This window comes from Martes martes (assembly GCF_963455335.1).
Source record: "Martes martes genome assembly, chromosome: 10".
Lineage (NCBI taxonomy): Eukaryota > Metazoa > Chordata > Mammalia > Carnivora > Mustelidae > Martes > Martes martes.
This window is the reverse complement of record NC_137898.1, coordinates 68,933,632-68,959,921: the sequence shown is the minus strand read 5'-3', so window position 1 is coordinate 68,959,921 and position 26,290 is coordinate 68,933,632. Positions and strand designations below refer to the sequence as shown.

General features: G+C 36.9%; 1 protein-coding gene across 7 annotated transcripts in view; it reads left to right on the top strand.

Moving 5' to 3' along the window:
* DLG2 (discs large MAGUK scaffold protein 2) overlaps positions 1-26,290 on the top strand; it is a gene marked incomplete at its 5' end in the record, with an annotated part of 887,937 nt that overhangs the window by 388,619 nt on the left and 473,028 nt on the right. For 5 of the 7 annotated variants that reach the window (XM_080815305.1, XM_080815304.1, XM_080815303.1 and 2 more), the window contains 2 exons: positions 11,810-11,946; positions 24,754-24,898. In XM_080815305.1, coding sequence (XP_080671431.1) covers positions 11,810-11,946; positions 24,754-24,898 — 282 coding nt within the window. Of the gene's footprint in view, positions 1-6,260; positions 6,321-6,533; positions 6,633-11,809; positions 11,947-24,753; positions 24,899-26,290 lie in introns of those variants that run through there. The other 2 variants (XM_080815307.1, XM_080815306.1) reach the window with 2 other exon arrangements.

The following is a 26,290-nucleotide window of genomic DNA, read 5'->3' as shown; positions in this document are numbered from 1 at the left end:
TTTTTTTTTTTAAGTGAATGAATGAAATAACTCACCAGTTTATTTTATCAGCCTGAACCCTTTCCTGCATAGTTTATTAAACAATTTTTATGGAAAAAAGGATTCAGTGATCTTTATTTAATTCACTAATTAATTTTATTTTTTTAAGGTTGACTTTTTTTAAAGATTTTATTTATTTACTTACTTATTTGAGAGTGAGAGAGAGCATGAGAGAGGAGAAGGTCAGAAGGAGAAGCAGACTCCCCATGGAGCTGGGAGCCCAATGCGGGACTAGATTCCGGGATTCCAGGATCACGACCTGAGCCGAAGGCAGTCGCTCAACCAACTGAGCCACCTAGGTGCCCTCACTAATTGATTTTAAACATTAGCTTTGGAGTATCTACTTTATTTATAACATGCCTGGAAAAATATAAATAAAAGCAATATTATTCTCTCTACCGCCAAAATGGTAACTGTCAACATGGGGGTGGGAAATGAAAATTTTTTTACACCAGAGCTGACAGGTGGTAAGTACCACAGCACTTGCTTATGGCAGATACCTTCTCTGGTTGGTTGATGTCCATGTTACATCAGCTATTCACTGTTAAAAATATCAAAGCTTTCAGAGTGCCTGGGTTAAGCATCTGCCTTTGGCTCGGGTCATGATCCCAGGGTCCTGGGATTGAACCCTACTTCGGGCTACCCCCTCAGCAGGAAACCTGCTTTTCCCCTCTCTTCCCTGCTCCTGCTCTTCATCACTATCTCTGTCTCTCTCTCTAAAATAAATAAATAAAATCTTTAAAAAATAATAATAAAATCAGGTGCCTGGGTGGCTCAGTGGTTTAAAGCCACTGCTTTCGGCTCAGGTCATGATCTCAGGGTCCTGGGATTGAGCCCTGCATTGGGCTCTCTGCTCAGCAGGGAGCCTGCTTCCTCTTCTCCCTCTGCCTGCTTCTCTGCCTACTTGTGATCTCTGTCAAATAAAATCTTTAAAAAAATTAAAATAAAATAAGATAAAAACAAAAAAAAATAGTAATAATAATAATAAAATAAATAAATATAAAAACTTCCTATAAATAACTATACTTTAATTCAATGCGGAAAGTAATGTGTCATTGGAAGATAATATTATCTATGGTCATGGAGAGAGCTTACTTTTCATTTAAAGGGGTGGGGATTAGGAAGGACTTTGCAGAGAAAGGGCTACTGGATAAAAGACTTCATAGATGGAAATATAAGACCCATCCAGTTACCCTTCAGATTTTTCAGTCTGCTTTCCCCAGCAACAACCCTGCCAGCTGGGACATTCCCATCAATCTTCAACATGTGAGATAATTTTCACAGCTCTTAAATAATCTGTTATTTTGGTGACTTTTATTCAGAAGTCAATGTTAATGACCTTGGTTTGCAGTGGCAGCTAGAATTAACCTGGGAAAACCACACAGACAGATATAGTTGATAGGCAGAGGTAATGCCCCTAACATTTAGGTTATATTTCAATGATGGGAGCATAAGGATATTCCATTTCAAGTACAATAAAACAGACTGTAAACCAGTAAGAAAGCATCTAATTGCATTCTGTCATACCATCCCATGAGCAGTCAGCTGTGATCGGAGCAGGTTATTTCATTTGTAAGGATGAAAGCAAGTTAGTGCTGATGATTCTTGGAGTTAATAAAGAGTAAATATGTCTCTCATTTTTATTTTTTCATTGCTCGTTCAAACACAATAGACACTGATGTGCTCTCCATTAATTCTTTAGCATACAACACGGTTGTTAGCATGCTAAAAATGCTCAATATGAATTATTCTGGTACCTCTTTTTTTCTTGAGCTAAAGCTGTTAATGTGAGAGGCTTTACATTTAAAAATATACCTATGCCATGTAATCATTGGTCTTTGAACAATTCAGTCATTAAACGATTTATTGTGCAATTACTGTATGCCAGACCTATGCTCAACATGGTCTATTTTATATAACTCCTGCTTTCTAGGATCATATAATTTAGTTGAAGAGAGAAGATCAATGCACAAAAAAGATTATTTTGTAAAGTTATTTAATCTAACTGCTTACACTTTCTGTGCTTATATTCAGACTGCTAAGAATTGCTAAAGGAAAAAATATATGTATTAAAATAGTACGATCATTAATTCATAGTAACTCAACCCTAACTAGACAATCAGCAGTTCCTTGCAACTTTTCTGTATTTCTCTAATCAATTATTCCTTCTATTTTCTAGAAGAGCCATTTCGAATTTCTGTACTTTCTTCAAATCTCTAACCTCACTACTTCCTTCCTTCTTGACTAAAAAAACCCCAATTTCTTGTTATCAGAGTAAATTGAAGATGAAAACTCCTTAGTGTCCTGCCTTTAAACCTATAATCTTAACCTTTATCTACATCATCCTTTTCTTCTTCCCTTCTAATTCAGTGGAGAAGTGTCCTGTTGTCTCTAGTCATTAATTCATCCCAAACTATTTATTAAGTTCAGTTCAGGAGCTGAGTGTACATTGGTGAGAACAAAAGTTACAGTTTCTCCCCAGAGCTTGTATTTTGCCTAAGACTACTTTTGCTTTCACCTGAGCTATTTTCAGTTTCTCAAATAAGCCATGTTTTCTTTAACTCTGTGTCCTTGAATACACGTTTCCCTCTGCAGAGATGTTCTTTCCCCCAAATCTTTTTTTTTTTTTTTAACCCTGGGTCACTTTCATCTTCCAGGTCTCAGAACATAGTTAGTCTTCTCTGACACCCCTCCCCAGCCCAAGATAGGCAACCCACCTCTGTGTGCCCATAGGCCTTGTTCCTCTCCTATCAACACTTACCACTGGGTTTTTATTGTCTCTTTTCCTGTTCGACCCTACACTAGAAAAGAACCATAGAACTCTGATTCACTTATGTGACCACCATGTTTGGACTAGTGCTTGGCACATGAGTAATCAGTAAGTGTGTGTTGAATGAGTTAGCTCATTCTATTTAAATAGAAGTGGAAAGGCTGATACAGATAATTGGTTCTACTGGGGTTCAGCTTAAAAATGAACTCCTGTAATGGGTTTGAGTTGTCAAAGACTTGAGTGTTCTTGAAAATTAAGGTTGGAAAGGCATTCCGGATAGGGGGAACAGGCTTAACAATAAAAACAAACAAACAAACAAAAAAAAAAAAACACTACAGGAAGATCAGCTTGCATGGAGGGAAGCTTAGTAGCAGAGAAATAAGAAATAGTGAGAAAAGAGGGGTATGTAGAATTCTTATAGAAAATAACCAGTGATGGACAATTTCAAATAATAGAGCAACATGATGAACATAGAATTTCAGGGAAAAATAACCTGGAAAATATTTGCCAAACAGATTGGAGAATCAGGTAGGGAAAAATGAGAATCAGGGAATGTGATCATGAGACTTCTACAATAAAGCAGGCATGATTAGATAAACACTTGATTTACTGAAATAGCCATAGAGAGGGAGTTTTACATTTACATTTATATTTATATTCACAGTGGCTTTCAATAAAACATAATAACAACTACTATATTATACTTTATTACAAAAAAAATCTTCCAATAACTCTCTGCCAGATATCATAAGAATCCCTAGGATCTGGTGGTGAATAAGTGTGATGCCAAACATTAAAGAGCTTCTAGTTTAATCTGAAATATTAATCTCATTAGAAAACACAGAAGATAGGAAAGGAGGCCAGTTTTGAAGGGAGGTTATAAGTGCATTCTTTCAAGCTTTTGAGTTGAAGGTGACAAATCAGCTCCCAACAGTGATGGAGGTACAGGAAGTGTAGATATTTATCAACCTAGCAGTGACAATTGAAACAAGAAATGGGTTCTCTACGAGAAAGAGATTATAGATAGAATAAGATTCTGTGGAGTATGCTTTGGAGAATAACTATTATTCTAGAGAAATGGTCATCAAATTTAGCATGCATCCCTGGGGTTTCTGGTTTAGGATATCTGCCATGGGCCCCAAATTTTGTAAATCCAACAAGCTCCCACATGATGCTAATACCACTGGTGTAGGATCTCATTCTGAGAATCAGTGTTTTAGAGCCATCAAACAAAGTTAAGTAGAACAAGAGAAGTAGCAAGAGAAATAAAGAAGAAACAGGGCAGTCTAATGTGCGTGTAGCAATGAAAAAGCAATAGTAATGTTCTATGTAATACAGAAAGAGCAAAGGCCCATCAGAATTTTGCAGGCTTTTTTTTTTTTTTAATTTTAAGATTTTATTTATTTATTTATTTGACACAGAGCGAGAGGCTGCGAGAGAGAGAGAACACAAGCAGGGGGAGTGGGAGAGGGAGAAGGAAGCTTCCTGCTGAGGAGGGAGCCCAACTCAGGCCTCTATCCCAGGACTCTGAGATCATGACCTGAGCTGAAGGCAGACGCATAATGACTGAGCCACCCAGGTGGAAATTCTGGATGACTGGCTGGGCTCTTTGCCTGCTGGGACTGGTACATAGTTACCTCACTCATGTTCATTGTAGGAGAGGACAACCTACATACATATTTACATACATTCATTCATACATACATACTTACATACAAAAGATTTCCATTGGAAAGAATGAGAGACATGTAGGCAAACACTCAGACCATAAAGACTGGATGCTGTATTAGTTTACTGTGGCCACTGTAACAAATGACCACAAACTGTGTGGCTTGAAACAACAGAAATTTATTCTCTCAAAGTTCTGGAGCCTGAAAGTCTGAGATCAAGGTTTCAGCAAGATTTGTTCCTTTTGGAGAGCTCTGAGTGTTTGTTTCATGTCTCTCTTTTAATGTTTGGCGGTTGCTGGCAATCCTTGGCATTTTTTTGTTTCTAACTGCATCACCATAACTTCTGCCTTTGTTGTCATCTGCACTATTCCCTGTGTGCCTGTGTTTCTATGCCTAAATTTTCTCTTCTTACTAGAAAAGTATATTCAGAATAACCCCATCTTAAATTGATAGTATCTTCAAAGACCCTGTTTCCAAATAAAGTCACATTCAAAGGCACCAGAGCTTAGGAGCTTAGCAAATCTTTTGATGGGACATAACTGAACTCAGCAGATGCCACATGAAATTGTGGTATCTGGAGCAAGATGGGTAAAGATTGAGAAAGGTGTGTGGGATGAGAAGATAGTAATGTGAAACGGTCGGTATAAAGGAAAACCGCTAAATTGGAGTTGGGAAGACAGAAGCGGAGCTCTCTCATGCCCTATTTGTTACGGTCAATTGCAGACCCAATAGGAAAGACATACCTTGCGAGTCCTTAGGACTTCAGCTACTACTTTACCACCCCAGTACAAGCAATAAATGTTTTCCTCTTCACCCTGACAACAGCCCAGCCAATGTGAGACTCGCAACTCAGCCAGCAAAAAGCCACTATACTCCCAGTTTACTGGAGTAGACTTTTTGTTTATAACAGCCCTTCCAACTTTCTTTTTTCCTCCATAAAAGAGTGCTTCTCTTCTTTGATGTCCAGTATTGCCTCTAATTTTACTATAGCTCCCTTGTTCCAAATTGTAATTTTCTTCTGTTGCCAAGTAAGCTCACTTTTTGCTGATAAAATAACTGGCAGTCTTATTTTTAAGGTTAACATTAACCATAGGTAACTGTTTAAAAGCTTCAGCTCTTAACAGAGAGGAGGCTGGGAGAAGTTCAAAAAAGATATTTTTGGGATAGGGCAGAGGCATGGTCAAAACCAGAGAAGAAAAGCATTGAAGATAAGAGATTTAATATTTTAGAAACGGAAGAAAAAAAATAATGAGTGAAGTTCTGGAGTGGAAGGGAAGGTTTAGGTTAGAAAAAAATGAATGAAGAAAGCTATAAGACATAGGGACTTTTTACAATAAAATAGTCACTAAAGTGATGTGTTAAAAGAATGAATGGGTATTATGAGGTACACTGAGAAAAAGTTTGGAACATTGACTGTGATAAGTTAATTGGGTGATCTGGGAGACATTATTTTTTTTCTTTTTTTAAAGATTTATTTATTTGAGAGAGAGAGTAGGGGGAGGAGCAGAGAGAGAGTCCCAAGCAAACTCTGTGTGGAGTACAGAGCCCGGTTTGGGGCTCCATCCCACCCATCACACCCTGACCAGGACCAGAGAGGAGACCGAGTGAATCGCTCAAAAGACTGCATTACCCAGGTGCCACCGTGAGAGAGTTTTAGGATTGAGCATGCTTAGTTAGTGCTGTGGGAATTTTTTTTTTTTTTAAGATTTTATTTAGTTAGTTAGTTAGAGAGCACGCATGCGCGCCTGAGGGGCGTGGGGGGGCAGAGGTCGAGGTATAATCTCCCGGGACTCCATGCTGAGCACAAAACCTGCCTCAGGGCTCAAACTCCCGACCCTAAGGTAAGACCTGAGCCCAAGGCAAGAGTGGGATCCCTGACTGACTGAGCCACCCGGGCACCCCCCAGTGCCATGGGAATTTTAAAATGAACCCATTCTTTAAACCCCAAACTTTGTCTTTTGGACCCAGGGAGAATCCAGAGAGTAAGTAAATAAAGGCTTGGCTTTTAATTAACCATACCAACAGTGCCCCCTTGAGATTAATTAGTCTTTCAAATTAAAATGAAAAGTGCATTTCTGGTGTTTTTTAAGCAAAGTTTTCTGTCTGGAGAGGAAGAGATGTCAATCAGCTCTCTGTGTGGGCCAGACTCACAGGTAAAGTTTTATACGTTGTTTTTTTTTAACTGAAATGCATTTACATGAAGTTAAATTGCCTGTACCAGTGGGTGTTTTCTAAAACAGGGCTGGCCAGGGGTTGGGCTGGATTCTGGTTCCTGTAGTAAAAACATGTAGTCAGAATGTAGAGAATACCCTAGTGTTTTCTGTAAAGTAGAAAACGCCTTACCTCGGGGATCCTAGATCAACTCTGACAGAAGCAGCCTGCTTAATAATAGCGAATTGTTTGGAGAAGCCCCAAATGTGTTCTCTTAGGAAAGTCACATAAAATGAAATTGAACCATTATTGAATGGTTATAAGACATCATGGGGCTTTGTTCTTTACAGCCACAAAAAATATATGGGAACACTGTAATCATACGACTCTTTTAAGCATTTGAGTTTTTATTCTGAGCTTCTCAAGCACAATATCAGTCTGTGCTGCCAAGATTTTTTGCTTTTAGTTCCCAACCTCTCAGTAACACCTGCTCCTCACCACAGGCAGGCAACAAGGGGAAAGGGTGAACTGTGATCTGTTCCTTCTCCTGTTCTATTTCATAGGATGAAGAAAAGGTTTTGTGTGGAAAAAGTTTAAAGGTTTTAACAAGGTTCAGACATTCCTTTTCTTATGCCTGCATGTTCTGTGTTTACCTGAGAAATTTCAGTTTGGGGATATGTAAGAAATACAGAAAGAGGAACCCAGCTTTGTGCAATAGATGTAATCCTGAAATTGTTTGCTCGTCACGTGTTTGTCAAACACATCAGTTTTTAATTGCTTCAGGAATTAGGTGTTTAATTTTCACCTGTGTTTTTGTTTTGTTTTTTTTTGTTTTTCTTACTAGGATACTGAAACAGCCACTGATTTTACTTCTCTTTGCAATTTTAGTATTTATATTTTTCTGTGTCAGCTTTGTTTCTTACTGGTACGGCATAGACATGTTTAGGACTATTCTCAATAGTCAACATTCTACAGTAGGTCATATTAGGGTCAGTGTTTTTGCTGAGACCCACCAACTCTTTTCACTGTGTTTTATAATTGACTAGTCCGCCATCACCTGATGGTCCAGAGCCATTTCTTCCTCCCACCCCCACCCCCAGGGCCCCTTCCCTTCCCTTCCCCTTTCCCTTTCCTTTCCAAGATTATTTATTTGAGAGAAAGCTAGAGAGCAGGCCAGGCAAGGGGGGACAGGCAGAGACAGAAAGATAAGCAGACTCCCTGCTGAGTTGAGTTTGGGAGGAGGGGGCGGAGAGCTCCAGGCCATTTCTTATTCATAAACACTTCTTTTCAAAATGATGATCAGTTCTCTAAATTGGTCACTTCCATAAAAGCAGTGTTTTTGTTATTTGTAAGGCTTCTTACCTTTAAATTGTAATACTCATCATATTTATCCCATTGAGGACCATTCTGGTTTATCATAAGTACATGTTTTGAGTGTTTGCCAAGCATTTCTGTCTGAATTTCCAGTCTGGTGAAGCTGGGATTTTATGAGCATCGTGTAATGTAAGTCAGGGCAGCTGACTCTTCAGTCTTTTAGTCACCGGGAATCCGGAGGATGTGTTGGTTTGAAAGGTGCTTTCTCTGTTATCGATTCTAGCTTAACCTTGAAGACTCAGCCCAAGTGCTAAACCGTCTGTTGATTCTTCTCAGAGGAAGTCGTGCTCCCCTCTAGGCTAGTATAACACTAGTAGTACCATTATAGGACTCATTCTAGCGGGTTGAATCATGTCAAGTTGTTTAGGTATCGTTCTCTCAAGACAACTTGAGAGCTTACTGACAGCAGAGAATTCTTACTTATCAAGCATCTGGTATGTGCTAATTACTATAGAACGTGGATATACTTACTCCCTTATCACAGAGGAGACAATTGTGGCTCCAAATGACAGAGTCAGTAGATGGAGGAACCAGGGCATGAAACTGACTCTGCTTTAGCCCCGTTGCTGCCCAGTGGTTGGCATAATCTCTGTGCAGACTGAGGACAGAGATCAGAGTTGACCCATGGCCAGTAATGCCTCATCCAGTTAGTCACTCCAGCTAACAGTGCTCACTTTTGCAGCAGCCCCTCATTCATGAAACCTCAAGCTTCCTCTTTAAGGAGAAGTTTTCTCAGAGATCTGTGACTTTCTCCATCCTCTTAAATTCATTTGTTCATTCATTGTTCATTCATCCCTTGAATCATTAGGAGGTCATTATATGACTGGTCTTGTTCTGTTGCACAGCAGAAAATGACACAAATCCCTGGTATCGCGGACTTCATATTTTCATCAAAGAGACAATAAAAAAATAAAATACATGGGTGACTTATATGTTAAGAGGAAATAAGTGCTAAGGTAAAATGAAAAGTAGCTTGGGATAAGGAAGTGGGATGTATGGTTAGGAGACAGTGTTAAAAAGGAAGTCAGATTCAGGCTCCTAGAGAAATTAAGATTTGAACAAAACCCTGAAGGATGGAAATTCCAGATAGAGGAAACAGCTAGATTAAATGCCCGAAGGTGGGAGTATGTCCACTGTGTTCTAGAAGTATCAAGACTGCAGCTGTGTCTTGAATGGAATGAAGAGGGGGAATATTACATAATAAGGGAATAGAGTGGTCCTAGAATGTATGCAGCCCACCCCTGCTTTAACAAAATATATCTGGAGAATACCCAGTGCCTCCAAACTGATAATTTTGGATTGCCGGTAGTTCTAGCCCACATTTGTCTTCATTGAGTAGTCTTCCCAAAATGAATGGCACTGTCTGGGCTTAGAACATTGCCTCAGCCAGGTTCAACCACACTCACTTGTATTTCTGTAGTGTTTTGGTCAATTCTTTTACATTATATTGACCACAGTTGACAAGAACTGGTTATATGATTCATAGTAGGTACTCAAGAGATGTTTGTTGAATGGATGGATACATGAGTGAATGAATGAATGAGAACAGATTTAGTCTTACAACACAGATGGATGCTCCCACCTATAAATAAATTTGTGTTCTAGCTGTAGAGATAAGCTGCATATTTACTTATGTTAAATTAAACCTCTGGAATATGGCTGAGTGTTGATTAAATGCTGATTACTTTTCAATGTATCCATGTTCCATCAAAGAGAAATCAGGGACAATTTTCAATTCTGTACCTTCAGAGGATTCTTACTAAAAATAGCTTGTTTCACCTTGAGCAGAGTCACTAGTTTTTAACCTAATCTCTGGCGGAAAAAATTATTTCCTTTATAGCTGATATATTTATGTCTACAGTATAGTGATTTCATTGTCTTGGTACAGTCTTCAACTTCAAATGTCAACTACATAGTTATTCCCTTTGTTGGACTTAACCTTATTTACAGTGGTAATTTGTTTCCTTAGCTCTTCTGTAACTCAGTCAGTCTGTGGCATTTACTATTATTATAGTGGATGTAAATCAGAGTCCCTGGATTTGTTTTAACCTTTTCTTTCCACAGTTTGGAATGACTTCTATACTATTATAAATGCAGTAGATTGATCCTAGCATGTGGGTATGAAACTTTTGTAAATGTATTTTTTTAATTCCCCTATAATCATATATAAATGTAAAATAACAGTTTAGAAAAGCATGAGCTGATATGCATCATAAATTTCATAGGAAAAGCCAATTGGGAGCATTTTATTTACTCTTGGTCATCTTTTGCTCGATAAACAAATTCTTTAAATTTGAGGCAGATAGATACATCTATAGATCTATGGGATGTCAAAACATCAATAAAGAATAATTACCCACTTTAGTAGACTATTAGATAACAATTATTTTAATTGCCCTATCAATTTAAATCCATTTTGCATTTTTAACAACTACTATAGTTAATTTAACAGAAAAATTATTTCATTTCAAATGTAATTTCAGAGGTGTAACTTTATAATTTACTATGCCATTATTTTTCCATTATCTAATCACTTATTCCATTAAAAGCCCCATTCAATATTTAATCAATAAAAGCATAGTGAAATGGAGCTTTTTAAAGTGCTTTTCATTATTGTCATATAAAGTGTCCCAAATTTTTGTGATTGTTTTATCACAAAACAGGTACTTTTTTTTTTTTTTCCAAAAATACAAGATAGCATAGTGGATGGTTTGTTTAAAAAAAAAAAAATTTCTTCAGCTAAGTAAGTCATAGAAATTTCCTATGCCTTTAGTACAAATTCTTTGATTTATATTTATCTTTCTGAATAATTTGTATGGTAATAATTACAGTTTTGAAGTTCAATTAATATATAGGCTACAAGTATTATATGTAATGTGTATTCAATCATATCCTGAAAAAGACCTTTTTATTTTTTCATGCAAGAGTCTATCACTCATTCTTTGAAAGTGGCCCCATAATGGTTTTTAATAACTTCTTATCGTTCCATAGTTTAAACAAAGTTTTGTAAGCTATAGTACAGTATAAATTTGTCTCTCAAAATAGAAAATTTCCATGTTTAAAATTTGACATTCTGTGATTTGTTATAAAACTAATAAAGGTAAAATACTGTTTCTTTAGACTGTGTACAGGGACGATTCATTTCTCATGTGTTACTACCTCACTAGCACTTAATATGTGTGAAGAAATATGAAAATATGACAAGGTGGCCAGAGAAAAAATCAAGGACAAGCATCTAGTTTCTTTTTGCCTTCTCTCTGAAATTATTACATAAATATCTCATGTATCTTCCTTGTGGCTCTTGTCTGAGAATTTGTGGAATTTTCTAACAGCTGTACTTTTAATCCTGAAATGTCAAGAGTATCTAGGTCTCTACCAAATGATTTGCAATACTTCTCGGTGCTAGGAGAATAACAACAAAGAGGAGCTCATCAATTCCACATGAGCAGGGCTGAACTTGTGCTTTGCCTACCTCACTGAGGATTCTTCCACATCCTTTTGCCAGATCCCTATTTGGCCAATCACCCATTATCTGCTAATTAGCTAGGGAGCAACAGTTAGGTGGACAGTCTTGAAATATAACAAAACTAATGGCCACATGGGCTTGACTTCAAGAGCTTTGCCTCATTAGCATTAATCAACAAACCTTCAAATACTTAACAAAATCGACTGAAGTAGAATCATTACTGTGAATTATTACTGTTGTAATAAACTGAGGAATAATTTTTTTAGACTGCTTAAATATGGCTAATTGCATTTTCTTAAAAAACAACAACAACAAAGCTTTTCTTTTTCTTTCCCATAGGTTTAGGCTTCAGTATTGCAGGAGGTGTGGGGAACCAGCACATTCCTGGAGACAACAGCATTTATGTAACTAAAATTATAGATGGAGGAGCTGCACAAAAAGATGGAAGGTTGCAAGTAGGAGACAGACTGCTAATGGTAAGTGTGACTCATGCAAAACTATGTGTGTATTTATAAAGCTCTTATTTCCCAGTGTATGACTGCCTCAGTTCGGGCTGTCATAACAAAATACCATAGACTAGGTGGCTTACACAACAAAAATTTATTTTCTCAGAGTTCTGGAAGCTGGGAAGTTCAAGGTCAGGTTCTGTCTCATTCAGTTCCTGGTGAGATCTCTCTCCTGGGTTGCAGTCAACCATATTATTTGTTGTGTCCTCACATGGTCTTCCACCTGTGCTTGGGCTGCGAGAAAGAGAGATCTCGCTTCTTATTGAGGCCACTGGTCACCAGTCCCATTGGATTAGGGCTTCACCCTTAACTCATTAAATTAATAATTTTAATTCCCTCCTAAAGAATCTTTCGGCAAGTATAGTCATATTGGGTGGTGGAACTTCAGCCATTTAATTCATAACAGTCATCACGGGCAGAAATGGAAAAAAAAAGGAAGAGCAGATTTTTTGGTGGGAGATTTCAGAAGTTCATGTACAATTGTATCTGTTTGTTGGCATTTTAAAAACAAATCTGAATTTTCACTAGTTTTCACAGATAGAACAAGACACAGATTGTTATTTTTCCAAGGTAACCTATTAGCCCAAGAGAGTGTTACTTGCCTACTGCTAGTGAGGTGGGCTTTGCATAACAAAGGGTTCTCTGGTTTTTTGATATGTACATTTCTGTGTCTCCCTGTGGTCCTTAGTTCAACCAGTGTAGACAGTATAAACAGTCCCCGATTTACCAGAATTCATAATCTAAGTTCTGTCACATGTGTAAATGGATCCTTCCCCCCCACCCCCATCAGACAGGGTTACAGCTATTTTATTTACCAGCTGCCTACATGCTTCATGACCCTGAGCAATGACTAACACCAACACATGGCTGCCCTTCCTAAGCCATGGAGTTCTAGGATAAACTAAAGCAAAATTAAGGCATGACATAAGCAGTACAAATTTGGAATTGCACTTAATAAAACTACTTTATCTCTATTTACTGCTTTATACCAAGCCGACAGGATAATAATCAAATACTGAAAATTAATAAAAGAGAGCTCTCAAGAGAAGTATATTATGTATGCCCTTGTAAAACATGGCCTCTAATCTCTGCAAGAAGTGTTATCTGTAGCACAAGTGAGAAGTGTTTGGAAAAGGTCAATTTATATTCTCAACACAATAGTAATTTCTGTGACATATGCAAGCTTCAGAGGTTGAACTTCTGTGCATTGTGCCCACTTCCCTGTGCTTTAGACAGCTTGTCCTTGGTCCCATTCACCTAGTTTCATAGTTGTCAATGATGTTGGTATTGAATTACCTAAATAAACCTTTATAATAATCTTGATAACTAATATTTATTCAGTATTTACTACATTCCATGTATTTTTAAAAGTGCTTTTTTGTAATGAATTTATTTCTCACAACAAGCTGTTTTATATAAGCAAAAAGGAACTGAGGTATAGAGAGGTTTATTAACTTGGCCACAGTGATATAGTTAACAGTAGACAGAACTGCATTTCAAATCCAGGAACTGAGGCTTATAAGCACCAAGCATGATCTTTCTTTTGTTTCTAGAATTTGTCAGTGAATTCTTTACTTCATTTTTTTAGTTACCATTCATTCATTCATTCCTTTATTTAGCAAGTAGTATAATGAACACCTACCATGTCCAAGACAATAACCACTACTCAGGAAGGAACTCTGTCAGGAGAAAATGTATGATCATACTGAATGGGCAAAAAATGTGGCATTTATGACTTCAGTCGAAGTAGCAATGAAGAGTGTGGGCTTCTTTACCACCTGAAGTCATTTTCTCTTTCTTTCTTTCTTTCTTTCTTTCTTTCTTTCTTTTTACCATTTTATTGTAGTATGGTTGACATATAAACAGCTTTACGTATTTAATACATATAGCTCCATGGGTTTGGGTATTAAATATATACCCAAGAAACCATCACCATTATTAAGGCTATAAATATATTCATCATTTTCCAAAGTTTCTTCTCACCCTTATTGTTACTGTTTTTATTATTTTGTGCTTGTGTGTGGTGAGAACAATTAACATAAGATCTACCCTCTTGGCAAATTGTAAGTATGCAATATGCTTTTATTAGCAGTAGGCCCTATACTATGCAAGAGAACTACTATTTTCATTCTTGAGACATTCTGCGTTTTTTTGTTGTTGTTGGCTATTTTTTGTGTTTTCTGAATTTTTTTTTGCCTTTGATGTAAAAGTTGGTTTTTTATAATGTTGTGTCTTCTGAACCAGAAAAGTATTATTGAGGTATAATATCTAACAATGTCTCACAAGAATATAGACTTTATTGTTAGTTGACTTAGGAATAAAATACACCATGATATCCATCTTTTACATTGCATGAAATTGGAAAAAGCTGAAGAGGACATTTTCATTCTAAATTAATGGCTCATTTGACCTTTGACTCATTGTTCTGTAAAGGTTTGGCTGTAGACAACTCTTTTGCCATTTCTTTAGCTGCTGCTGTTGTAATATCAAGCTAGATGTTGTGCGTTGATTGCTTGAAGTTCCGTTTAAATTCCTAGCTTTATTTTAAAATTCTTTAAAAAATAAATAAATAAAACCCTCAAAGTCTAAATAATTCTGTCAAAGGATTATCCAGGCACCCTGCTATTGTTCCATTACCATTTTCTTGATATTCATTGTACATGTAATGATTTCAAAAATAGCTGAGAAATAATCTTTAACTATTCTGAGTTTTAAAGCCTGTAAAAAAAAAAAAAAAAAAAAAAAGAACCTTCAACAATAATAGGTCTCTCCTCTCTTATGTAAGGAAAACATAATTAGTACTTCCAAGGCAACTGCCAAACTAAATCTGGAAATGAAAGAAAATGATTCATTTTATAATATTCTGAAAGAAAAATAATGCTGAGGAAAAGAATAAGAAAAAAAATCACGGAAGCCACCCCGAAGGACCAATTATCTTGCTTCAACCCAACAATATTTATTAATGCTCTCCTTCTGTCATTCCTTTCCACTTCCTTTTCTCTTTATTGCCCTCCATTCACATCATCTTTATCTTTCTCCTCTTCCACTCTTCTCCCCCAAAGGAAGTACAAATAATTTAGATTCCGTGATTTACCAGCTGTACCGCACTGTATATTTTTCTCCAAATAGCTATTCTCCTTTCTAAAGCAATTTGCACCACTCCCTCCTCTCACTCCTTAGGAAAATTTCTCCCATATGTTATTCATTCATAGTTCTGTAAGCAAACTGGCCTAAAATGAAACTCTTTTAGTTTCCTCATAACATATATGTTGGGTCCTTTTTTCCCCCTAAGTACTTCTTATAAGTCAGAATTGAAAAGTATCTCTCTTACATGTTATCTTATTCCAACTCATTTGGTACATCAGAATCCACAGAAAAACAACGTGAAGTACTCCCTCACCTCTGCTAGAACACACTAAGGATGGACAATTTAATGCCTCCTGGAAGCTACCCATTAGATCCTAGCTATCCTTAGATTTGTTTTTTCTTAAAATTATGCCAAAGCACATTTCCCTATACATTTCTTGCTTTATTCACAGCTCTGTCCCTTGGAGACAGAAAGGTAAAGATTAATTCTACATTTGTTTGAAAACTTACGTCTTGTCACTTTTTTTACTTCTCACCTTTAAGATGTTTTACACGTTTTCTCTCACTTTTGAAGTCAGTTTTACCACACAGCCACTTATCTTCTCTAAATAGATTACCCTTTTAACAAAACTTTTGATTCCTTAGAATGTTATTCCCCCACTTTTAAAACCACAGGCAATATTGTTGCATCTGACCTTTACATTTATTCTATAATAAGAAAAGAAATCACTCTACCTATCACTTCTGCACTAAGACTCTTAGCGTTTCAAATAAAACGACTTTAATGTCAGTCCTCTCTGATGCTTCCTCGTGTGCTCGTATGCATGGTATTTGTTCTCTTTCCCAAAATAATAAATATATGTTTAATTCTCCTGCTGCTTGGCACTTATTATCATTCACTAGAATTTTGTTTTTTTATTTTGTCAAATGCCGATGACATCTGATTTTTATGGACTGTACCAGTGGTTAGTGTTGTGATCTCAGACTAAATACAGTAACTCCTGGCCTTTGATTTCTTGAGACAGATGGTCAGAGGTTAACAGTATTGATAATTTTTTAATTCATTCATATATTTTTACACACTGGTTTTTATTAAGCCCTATCAAGATGATACAGAGGGCCACATATATTATGGAGAAGTGATCATCTTCTTCATCTTTTTTCTACACAATACCAGAAAATTTGAATCCAGGGTCATCTGACTGTCTTTTCTACAGCAATGATGTGAGCTGTTAATTGTTGAAACTTCCATTGCATTGTAATTGGAAGTTTATAGTCTTAGTCTCCTCTTCTCATAACTTTTGCTTGACCTTGAAAGAAAAACATTGTCAGTAAGAGCACTTTTACATTTTTACAGAGAATAAGTCTGTGTTTTTATTTCCTTAAAGGGAAGGAGTAGAGAAGGGGAAAGGTAAGAAAGGCATTGAAGTGAAGTGGGAAGACGGTGGACTCACAGCCAGCCAACCAGAATTAATTTGACCTAAATGACCTTGGACAAGTCGTGTAGATCTTTGGTCCTCTGTTTTGGCCTCTATAGCATGGTAGCAGTGCCTTAGATCAGTGTTTCCCAAGAGTGTTTTAAAATATTAATCTCATTATTGTGTCACATGAAAAGGTCAACTAAGTTTGGGAAATTCTACAACCTGTATCTCACCTCTCTTACAGATTCTCAATGAACTTAAGTATATTAAAGAATCAGTGAAGTTCTGTAATCAAGGAACTAAGTTAACTTGAACACTATAATCTTCAAACATACTTCATTATGCAGCACTTTGCTTCAAGTGAGCAAAGGAACTTAAAGCACCTAGAACTAGTGTTCAGGGGAGTAGACTCGATGTGCTGTGTGAGAGTGACTTTTTGCTTATTTTATTTTTTAATTTTTGTATTACGTTTAGTTAGCCAGCATATAGTACATCATTAGTTTTTAATATAGTGTTTAACAATTCATTTGTTGCATATAACAACTAGTGCTCATCACAACACGTCCCTCCTTAATACCCATCTCCTGGCTACGCCATCCCCTGACACCCTCCCTCCTGAAACCCTCACTTTGGTTCCCTGAGTCCACAGCCTCTCATGGTTTGGCCCCCTCTCTGATTCTTTTCATTCAGTTTTCCCTCCCTTCCCCTGCGGTCCTCCATGCTATTCCTTATGTTCTGCGTGTGAATGAAACCATATGATAATTGCCTTTCTCTGCTTGACCTATTTCACTTAGCCTAACCCCCTCTAGTTATCACCCATGTCAATGCAAATGGTAGGTATTCATTCTTTCTGATGGCTGAGTAATACTCCATTGTATATATGAACCACATCTTCTATCCATTCATCTGTTGAAGGGCATCTCGGCTCCTTCCATAGTCTGGCTGTTGTGGATATAGCTACTATGAACATTGGGGTGCATGTGCCCCTTCTTTTTCCTACATCGGTATCTTTAGGGTAAATATCTAGTAGTGCAATCACTAGGTCATAAGGTAGCTCTATTTTTAGCATCTTCAGGAACCTTCATACTGTTTTCCAGAGTACCTGTACCAGCTTGCATTCCCATCAACAGTGAAAGGAAGGTTCCCCTTTCTCCACATCGTCACCAACACTTGTTATTTCCTGTCTTGTTAATTTTGGCCATTCTGACCGGTGTAAAGTGACTCTTATTTTTATTTCAAAATTAATATTAATTTTATTTCAAAATTAATATTAATATTAATCCACATTAAGTGGATTTAGGGAATGTGAGTGGAAACAATACAATTTTCTGAACAAGTATTAGTTGTGAGCACTTAAATTAAATCTTTTTGGTGATTTACAAAACTGCCTAGCTTCACCCAAATATTAATAAGAAAATCACCTTGAAGGCAGTGTGGATATGTAAGAATTTCTGAATAATGAGCAGGATTGAAAGCACTTTCATTTGTTAGACTGACCTTAGATGAGAACTGAAATGGGTAATGTTCTCTGCCCATGGCTCTTCCCCGTGGAAGAGTTTTCACCTGCAGCATGCACACAGTCCTCACTCCAGCCCCTGGGAGATGGAGAGGGCAGCCAGTACTGTTACTCTTTCTTTCCAGAAGAGAAATTTGGAGCTTAGAGATAACAAAGGGATTTCCAATATGACATAACTAATAAATTGTGAAATCAGATTCAGACCCAGATGTCAATGTCCTACTGCCACATCCCCTCCACCAGTTTATACAGCCCTTCTGGTTCTTAATCCTGCTCTCGTATTTCAATCACATGGTAAGTTTTTGATCACTCTGGATGCCCAGGCCTCAATCAACCCTGAAGAATCAAATGAGAATCTTGGAGGTAGGCACCATGCTTCCTTTTTAAAGAAATAATTTTAAGTCTCCCAGGTGATTCCAATGTGTAGTCAGGCTAAGAGCCACAGTCCTACACTGATCTAATCACATTCTAGCCTGTTCTGCTGTTGTTCTAGTGCTTCTCCTGAAGGTGACTTTGGTGCCAACATTCTTTCTATCAAGTCAGTACAGCATCATTTAGCATTTTCCAACAATGGGCTGAAAAGCATTTAGAAATACTTCACCCCTCATACTTTTTCCCCTGTAATTAGAGTACTTTCTGAAACACAAGGGGGAAAAATCTGGATAATTATTTCTTGGACTCAGTTATAATTTTTTTTCAAATGTAATAAAATTAAAATGCAGTGCAGTTGCAATGACATATCTTATTTGAGGGTTAAAACCTTCCATTATGTTGTTTTCTATTTCTTTTGCTTATATTTGGTTTAACACTGGTTATAGAATTTGCTCTCTATATATTAATTTAATATTAAGTTAATATATATAGATGCCTACTACAGAGCAGTGGTTTCAAAATTATTTCCATCAGTAAAACACAAAAAAATTGCCTCTTTTATATATATATATATATGTATATATATCTAGTTCCCTATTTTATATTGCATACATATATCACTATTCTAATACATGATTTGCATTTTAAAACATACATAAAAAATAGGAAGATGATAATTAGTGTGATAAATATAAATAGAAGTTCAGATACAAAATTCTTCCTGTATCCAGTGGACTGCCCTGGGGTTCATATCATATTGTCCACGTTGGTGACACTGCTCTAGAGGACACTGGAAAAGTCAGTCAAGACGTCGTCGTTATTTGCTCTATCTGTAGAATAAAAAGTTAAGAAATTCATCAACAATTAATGGAAGAGAAAGAAATTCACACTGTTGGAGTTTTGAACGTGTCCTTGATATTCTGATGTGACCCATTACTCCCATTCTGTACCAACCTTTCATCCTTATATCCCATGCCTGCCACAGAGTAAGTGTCCTGTAAACGTGTGCTGTTTGTTGAATGACCTTCATTTCTTATCCTTTCTGACTCAACACAAATGTAAACTAGAAACTCAACACAAATGCCTCCTTCGTCTTATAAATTAGGGAATTTTGATAGCTTTTCCTTTGGAATGTTACTTTTTTTTAAATTTAACTTAATTTTTTTCAGTGATCCATAATTCATTGTACATGGAATGTTACTTTTAACTTACTTATCTAATTGTTTCAACATTTATGAAGTGCCTACTACTTATAGTATCAGTTGGAGGGTTACAAAGATGAAAACACTCTAATTAGGGTGAATGGTGAATAAGATACCAGTTTCCAGTTATGGAATAAGTAAGTTGGGGAGGGGTGGATAAAAGGTACAGTATAAAGAATATAGTCAGTGATACTGTAATAGTGTTGCATAGTGACAGATGGTAGCTACACTTCTGGTGAGCAAAACATCATGCACAAACTTGTTGAATCACTGTGTTGTACACCTGAAAATAATGTAACATTGTGTGTCAGCTATACTCCAATGTCCAAAAAAAGCACGGGCGGGGGGGGGGGGGGGGGGGGCGGGGAAGCAATCTAATCATTGCCCTTTAGAAAATCAGTCCTTGAACAGGGAAGAGACATTGCAAGATTAACTATTGTAGAAGGTAGGGTGTGATCATTTTCACACAAGGAGCTAGTTTCAGCAACAGAATCAGCAGAAACATTGTGTATGATTGTAAAGTTTGATGACTCTGTGTATACTGCTCTATCTTACACAATGTATTTTCATGTTCATGGTATCCCTCCTTTCTCCTAAACACAAATAAATCAACAAATAAATTAGTATCATCCCTATTTTGCATATAAGGAATTTTTAATGCTCAATAAATATCTTAACTGACCAAAATTCATGAATATAGGAATTGAAACCAGATGTGATGCTACATTTACTCTCATTATGCCAAGTTACCTTCATTTCTAGAAACATCTAGGCTTAAAATAATGGCAGTTTTTTCTAAAAAATTAAATCAGTTTACTGGCCGTTAGAATCCAAGTTCCTTTTTCTCCATTCCAATTTTCCATCACTCCTGAGATCTTGCTATGTGTGTTTCATAATGAAGCCACTGCACTTTGGTTCTGGGGTTATCTTGTTTCTTTTTTTTTTTTTTTTTTTTTTTTTTTAAGATTTAGCTGTTTATTTGAGAGAGGGGAAAGGCAGAAGGAGAGTGTCTTAAGCAAATTCCATGCTGAACATGGAGCCCGACGTGGGGATTGATCTCACAACCCTTAGCTCATGACGGCGATGACAACCTGAACTGAAACCAAGAGTCAGGCACTTAACTGACTGTGCCCAGGCTCCCCACTTTGTTTCTGTTCTTATTTGAAGGTTTTTTTTTTCTTTTTCATTTAAAATATAGAATTAATTTCATTCTAACTATAACGAGTGCATGATCATTGCTGAAAAGGTGAAAAATAAGATATTTATTATCCAGAGATAACTATAATTGTTCCCTATTTATTCGTGGTTACTGTTTTTAAAATAAAATTTTTTATATCCATGAATTGCAGTGTACTGCAGAGATTTTAGTCTTTGGCTTATGCATATTCATTTTCGTATCATTGACGTTAGCACTTTAGATTTGTCAACTTTTTTATTTGTATTTATTTTTTTAATTTTTAAAAATTTTATTAGGTTTTTTAAAATTGCATTTCCATTGTAGTTAACATACAATGTTATATTAGTTTTAGAGGTACAGTACAGTGATTCAACAATTCTATCCATTACTTAGTGCTCCTTTTTAATTCATCTCATCTAGTGATAAATAACTTTATCTCCTTAGAAGTTAACTTTGGAGTTCGTGATTTTTTTTTTTTTTTTTTTTAGTGTTTCTAGAGTTCCCCCATTTCCTTGTACTATGTCTCAGGTAATATTTATGTCCACCTCCTAGTTTGTGCCACGTGTTGGTATTCCTGAATAAATACGGAAAGGTCAGCATCTCACCATCTGTACACCACCCATTCCTCTTTATTATCATTCTCCTGATGCCACACCTCCCACCTTTGTCCCATCACATACCTGTTTGCTTGCACTCAGTTTGATTCCCACAACACTGACCCTGCTCTTCTTGCAGGTTTTTTGGCACCTCTTTCTTCAGCTAGTTTGCCCTCCTTTGTCTCTGCATCGTGCTCAAATTCAGTGCTCCCTTTTCTGTTGGAGAAAATGCGTCCTCTCATCTCTAACCTCTCTGCTTGGCCTCAGTCCTTCATCCTATTGCAAACATATGGCCAGGCTGCACACATGCCCCCCTCTGTGTAGTGTGCCCACAGAAACACTGCATTCAGATGCACATAATTTTTTTTCTGAAATCAGGCCAGTTGTTCAGTGTTCACCATTATAGGCAGATACTTGATGCAAAAGAAAAAAGACAATAAAAAACAATGACAAGAGCAACTAGCCAATCAGTGTAATGTCCCTTCTCTCTGTGTACAATCAGCTCCAGCTGTAGGCCCTTTATCTTGAGAGTTCATAGGATAATGCACACACATAATTAACCCAAATAAACCCACTTTCGTGAAAAACATTTTGAAGACTTCAGCACAAAAGAGCACTTTTTGGTCCAGATCCTGTACTATTCTGAATTTTTAAAAAGACCACACAGAAGCCTCATCAACAGTACCCTAATTAAACTCATCAGTTCACAGATGTTTACAGGAAAATGCTCAGCAAAAATTTTCACCAAGCATTCCTGTTTCCTGAGAAGAGAGATATATGATGACAATAGTAATAGTAATAAAAGCTAACATGAATAAGAATTTTAATATTCCTGCCACTTTACATAGACTAATACATTTATATCAATAACCCTTAGAGGTAGCAATTATCATCATACCTATTTTACAGATGTCAAAACTGAGGCTAAGAAGATTAAGTAAGTTGGTCCAAAGTTACACAGCTGGAAAGAGCCAGGACCAGGACTCAGATCCCGGTCTGCGTGACTCAGAAGCATGTGCTCTTAATCACTATGTTCTGTTGCCAATATCATGCCACCTCTTCCATAACTAAAATCCGTGTTAGTGTTCCAACACTTTGTAGTCACCAAATAAAAACCAACTGAAGTTCTACTATTATAAACCACCATTATCCCCACTTCTCACCTCTACCCTTTGCTCAACTTCTTTCCGGTCTGAAGAGTTCTCTGGTGGTACCTGAGAATCTGTATGTAAAGTCCTTCTCAGTAAACGTGCTTGAAACTTGAAGTGTATCTTAGTAGAATATGAGATTCAAGGGAACTGGGGACCTTCTCTGTCTATCTGAAAAAGGAATATAGATGAGTGGTTACAAGCCTGGTGTCTGGATCCAAATTGCTTGCTTTTAATCGGCTTCTACCACTGTTAGATCAATGACTTTGAACAGGTTTCTTAACCTCTTGGAAACATGCTCTTCTAATCTGTAAAATGAAAGTAACTGTAATAGTTACCACACAAGTTGTTGTGAGGTTCGATTGTGTTAATGTATGTAAATGACTTAGAACAGTTCCCAGAGTGTAATATAGGCTTTGTAAGTTTTGGCTATGATTATGATTTTCATCCTATTTATTACATATCTAATATGTAGAACCATGACTGACACATAATAGAAATGCATTGACCAATGGATGAATAAGTGCTAGATGCTGGAAATACAAAAGGATATAAGAGAATGTCACTTGTGCAGAAGAGAGCTATAGGAACCAGTGGGAAAGTTGAAATCTTAATGGAGAGTTCATGGTCAGCATTCATACACATACCCCTCCAGTTCCGGGGTCCCTAACTTCAGCTACACCATCAAGGATTAATTGACACATGGAATTTGTAGAACATAGGCAAAAGGGGAAAAAAAAAGGCAATGCTGCAAGGTCTTCTATGACTGAAGTTCTAATTAAATAGTACAAAGAATATGTACAGGATCCAATCTAGTGCTCTTTGGCACATTTACTTTATGCATCATTTCAGCAGAAATTAACTAAAGAATAACTCCATTAAAATAATAATAGCCAAATAAGAATAATGTAGGTATTTAAAAAACATCATAAATGTTTTAAACCCATCTAAGAGAAGTGCTGGAGAGATTCCACTATAATGTCACTGCCATGAAGTAAAATTGCACTTTCATCAGGCTCTTCTGTCCAGTAAAAAGCAGGAGTTGCTATTGAAGTGGATGGGAATAGAGTACCCTTGAACTTGTTCACCTGCCAAGCCCCGTTTACTAATATTAGCCTTAGAAAATCAACTTGTTAAATAACATTTTGATGGGAAAATTATTTATTTATTTATTTATTTGTTGGTAGGGGGTGGGGAGGAGAAAGAGAGCATGCAATAGTGAGAGAGAGACTCTTAAACAGGTTCCACGCCCAGCAGGCAGTCCACCATGGGGCTCAATCATGACCCTGAGATCATGACCTAAGCCAAAACCAAGAGTCAAGGGTTAACCAACTGAGCCCCCCAGCCCCCCAGATGGGAACAGTTTTTAAAGTGGGGGGAAAAAAAACAAATTTGGTGTAACTGTAGGAACAATAGGGCTCTTGTGTAGTGGTGGTATAAGAGTAAACTTGTGCCTCTTTCCACAGGACACTTTAAGAATTGGTATCAGAAGGCTTATAATATTCATATAGTTTGGTCCAACAATTCCACTTGTATGATTTATCCCCAAAAAAAAAATCACCAAAGTTGTGTGCAAATATGGAAAAGAGAAGCTTACTGCAACATTATTCATAGTAGAAAAAAATGAGAAGCAAACTAAACATGCTTTAGTAACAGATTGGTTAAACCATTAGGTTACAACCATGCAACACAATGCTCTCTAGGAAACAAAGTCACGTTGTTGCCATATACTATGATATGGACCGATAGTCACTTTAGATTTAAAAAGCAGTTTCCAAAACAATATGTATAATATGGTCTCTGTTATTTTAAAAATATATCCCAAATAGAGAGACTGGTTAGTTTTTCTTCTTCTTCTTCTCCTTTTTTTTTTTTTTTAGTTCCATGAGTATGTATTACCTTTGTAATTGGAAAAACCATAGCATAGGAAGAGAGACATTTGACCCCTCCTTTCTTTTATCCACAAATAGTATTCTGATTTGCATTGTGATACATTGCTTTCTCATAGAAAAAGACAGAAGCAACTTTGTTTTTTGTTGTTGCTGTTTTATTTTTGGTGGTGGTGTTGTTTAATTTTTGTAGCATCAACAATGGTACCTTATCTGCTTTGGCTAATGCCATAAATCCATCTTTCTGTCCAAGTATGATGTAGATACTGGATTGTAATCATTGCTATTTAATGTTTAAATAATCCTGTATATGCTTTTGCCTGTTTCGCCTAGATTTGACTCTAATATTGAGTATTATTTTCCTTTTAGGTAAACAACTACAGTTTAGAAGAAGTGACGCATGAAGAGGCAGTAGCTATACTGAAGAACACATCCGATGTCGTTTATCTAAAAGTCGGCAAACCCACCACCATTTACATGACTGATCCTTATGGTCCACCTGATATTACTCACTGTAAGTGCCACGCTCAGTATCCCTGCGCCAGGTGGACGGAATCGGTTAGCAATAATCGCGCCTCGGATAAACCTCATTGGCTACGATACTGCCACTGCGCAAAGCTAGGTGGACAGAATCGGAATTCTGCAAAACTTGGCAAAGTACTCTGCATCTTTGCTCTTGTTTAGTTTGTGGAAATAGTTCCAAGGAACGCTGTACTTCACTCCCTGATTGCCTTACAAGGCCTTAACTAGTGTTTTGAAGGTGGGACACCCTGGTGGGTTAGAAAGTTCACCATTTAAGAAAGGCTTAATGAGGAATGTTGTGGACAGTGTCATTACAGTAACGTAAGAGCAACACCTTTTTAAAGTCTATTTCTCAAGGCCCTAAAGTATGATAGCTCTCATGCCAATTTATCCCCCTTTCCTAGTTCAAACCTACATAGTTGCCAATGAAGAAAGAGAAAGACTAGCAAAAAAACCAGAGACAGCACTGTTCTCCCTCCTGGGGGAGAGGATCTTGCACTTGAATGGAAACATTATGATCCTCAATCACCATGGCCATAGCTCTTCCCTTTACCTGAATATTATATTGGCAGGAAAGCAGCAGGGGGCGGGGATCTCAACCACTATGGCAGTAGAAATGAGTTGTAGGTGGGGGTTTCTAGGACAAAAACTAACTCTGAGATGCTGCTTTGTTGAGTCCTACAAAATCCACTCCTACAGAAGCTCCATATTTCCTTCTCTTCTTAGTAGGTCAGCAAGAACTTGATCTAAGGTTCTGTCTTTGGGGACTAGATTCAGAAGCAATTTTTTTTTTCTACCTGAGTTTAAGGGATAGTTAACATCAGTAAGCTTGCTCATTCCGAAATTTTGAGAAACCAGTTGTTAGATTGGGATCTCGGAATAGCTTCAGGACTTGCCACTAATTAGTACTATGGTCTTAAGCAAGTCATTTAACCTCTCTCAGACTTAGCTGTTTCTCTTGAGGGAAACTTAAAGGTTGAATAATTTTGTTACCTGCTCATTACGTTAGCTATTGCTTTTCTTAATGATGATTTGGAAATGACTTGCCCCCAAAATATGTCTTTTTCTCAAGCATGCAGGAAGCTAAGATCAACCTCACCTTAGGATATGAAAGAATTTTAACTTTCAAAAGTTTTTCAAACTGAATGAATTAGAAAAATCAGCCTTGAGACTCTGAGCTACTTCCTGAAGGGTGTATAAGGTCAACGTTAAAGAGATAAAAACAAGAAAACAAAGCTTGCTATTCAATTTAAAATATATGTATTGAGTAACCTCAATATGTGTAAGACACCTTATAAGGTAATATGTGGGATAGAAAGGAAATGCAATCATGGCCTTTATTGGAAGAAAGGCGAATTCAGATATATGAATAACAGCAATATTT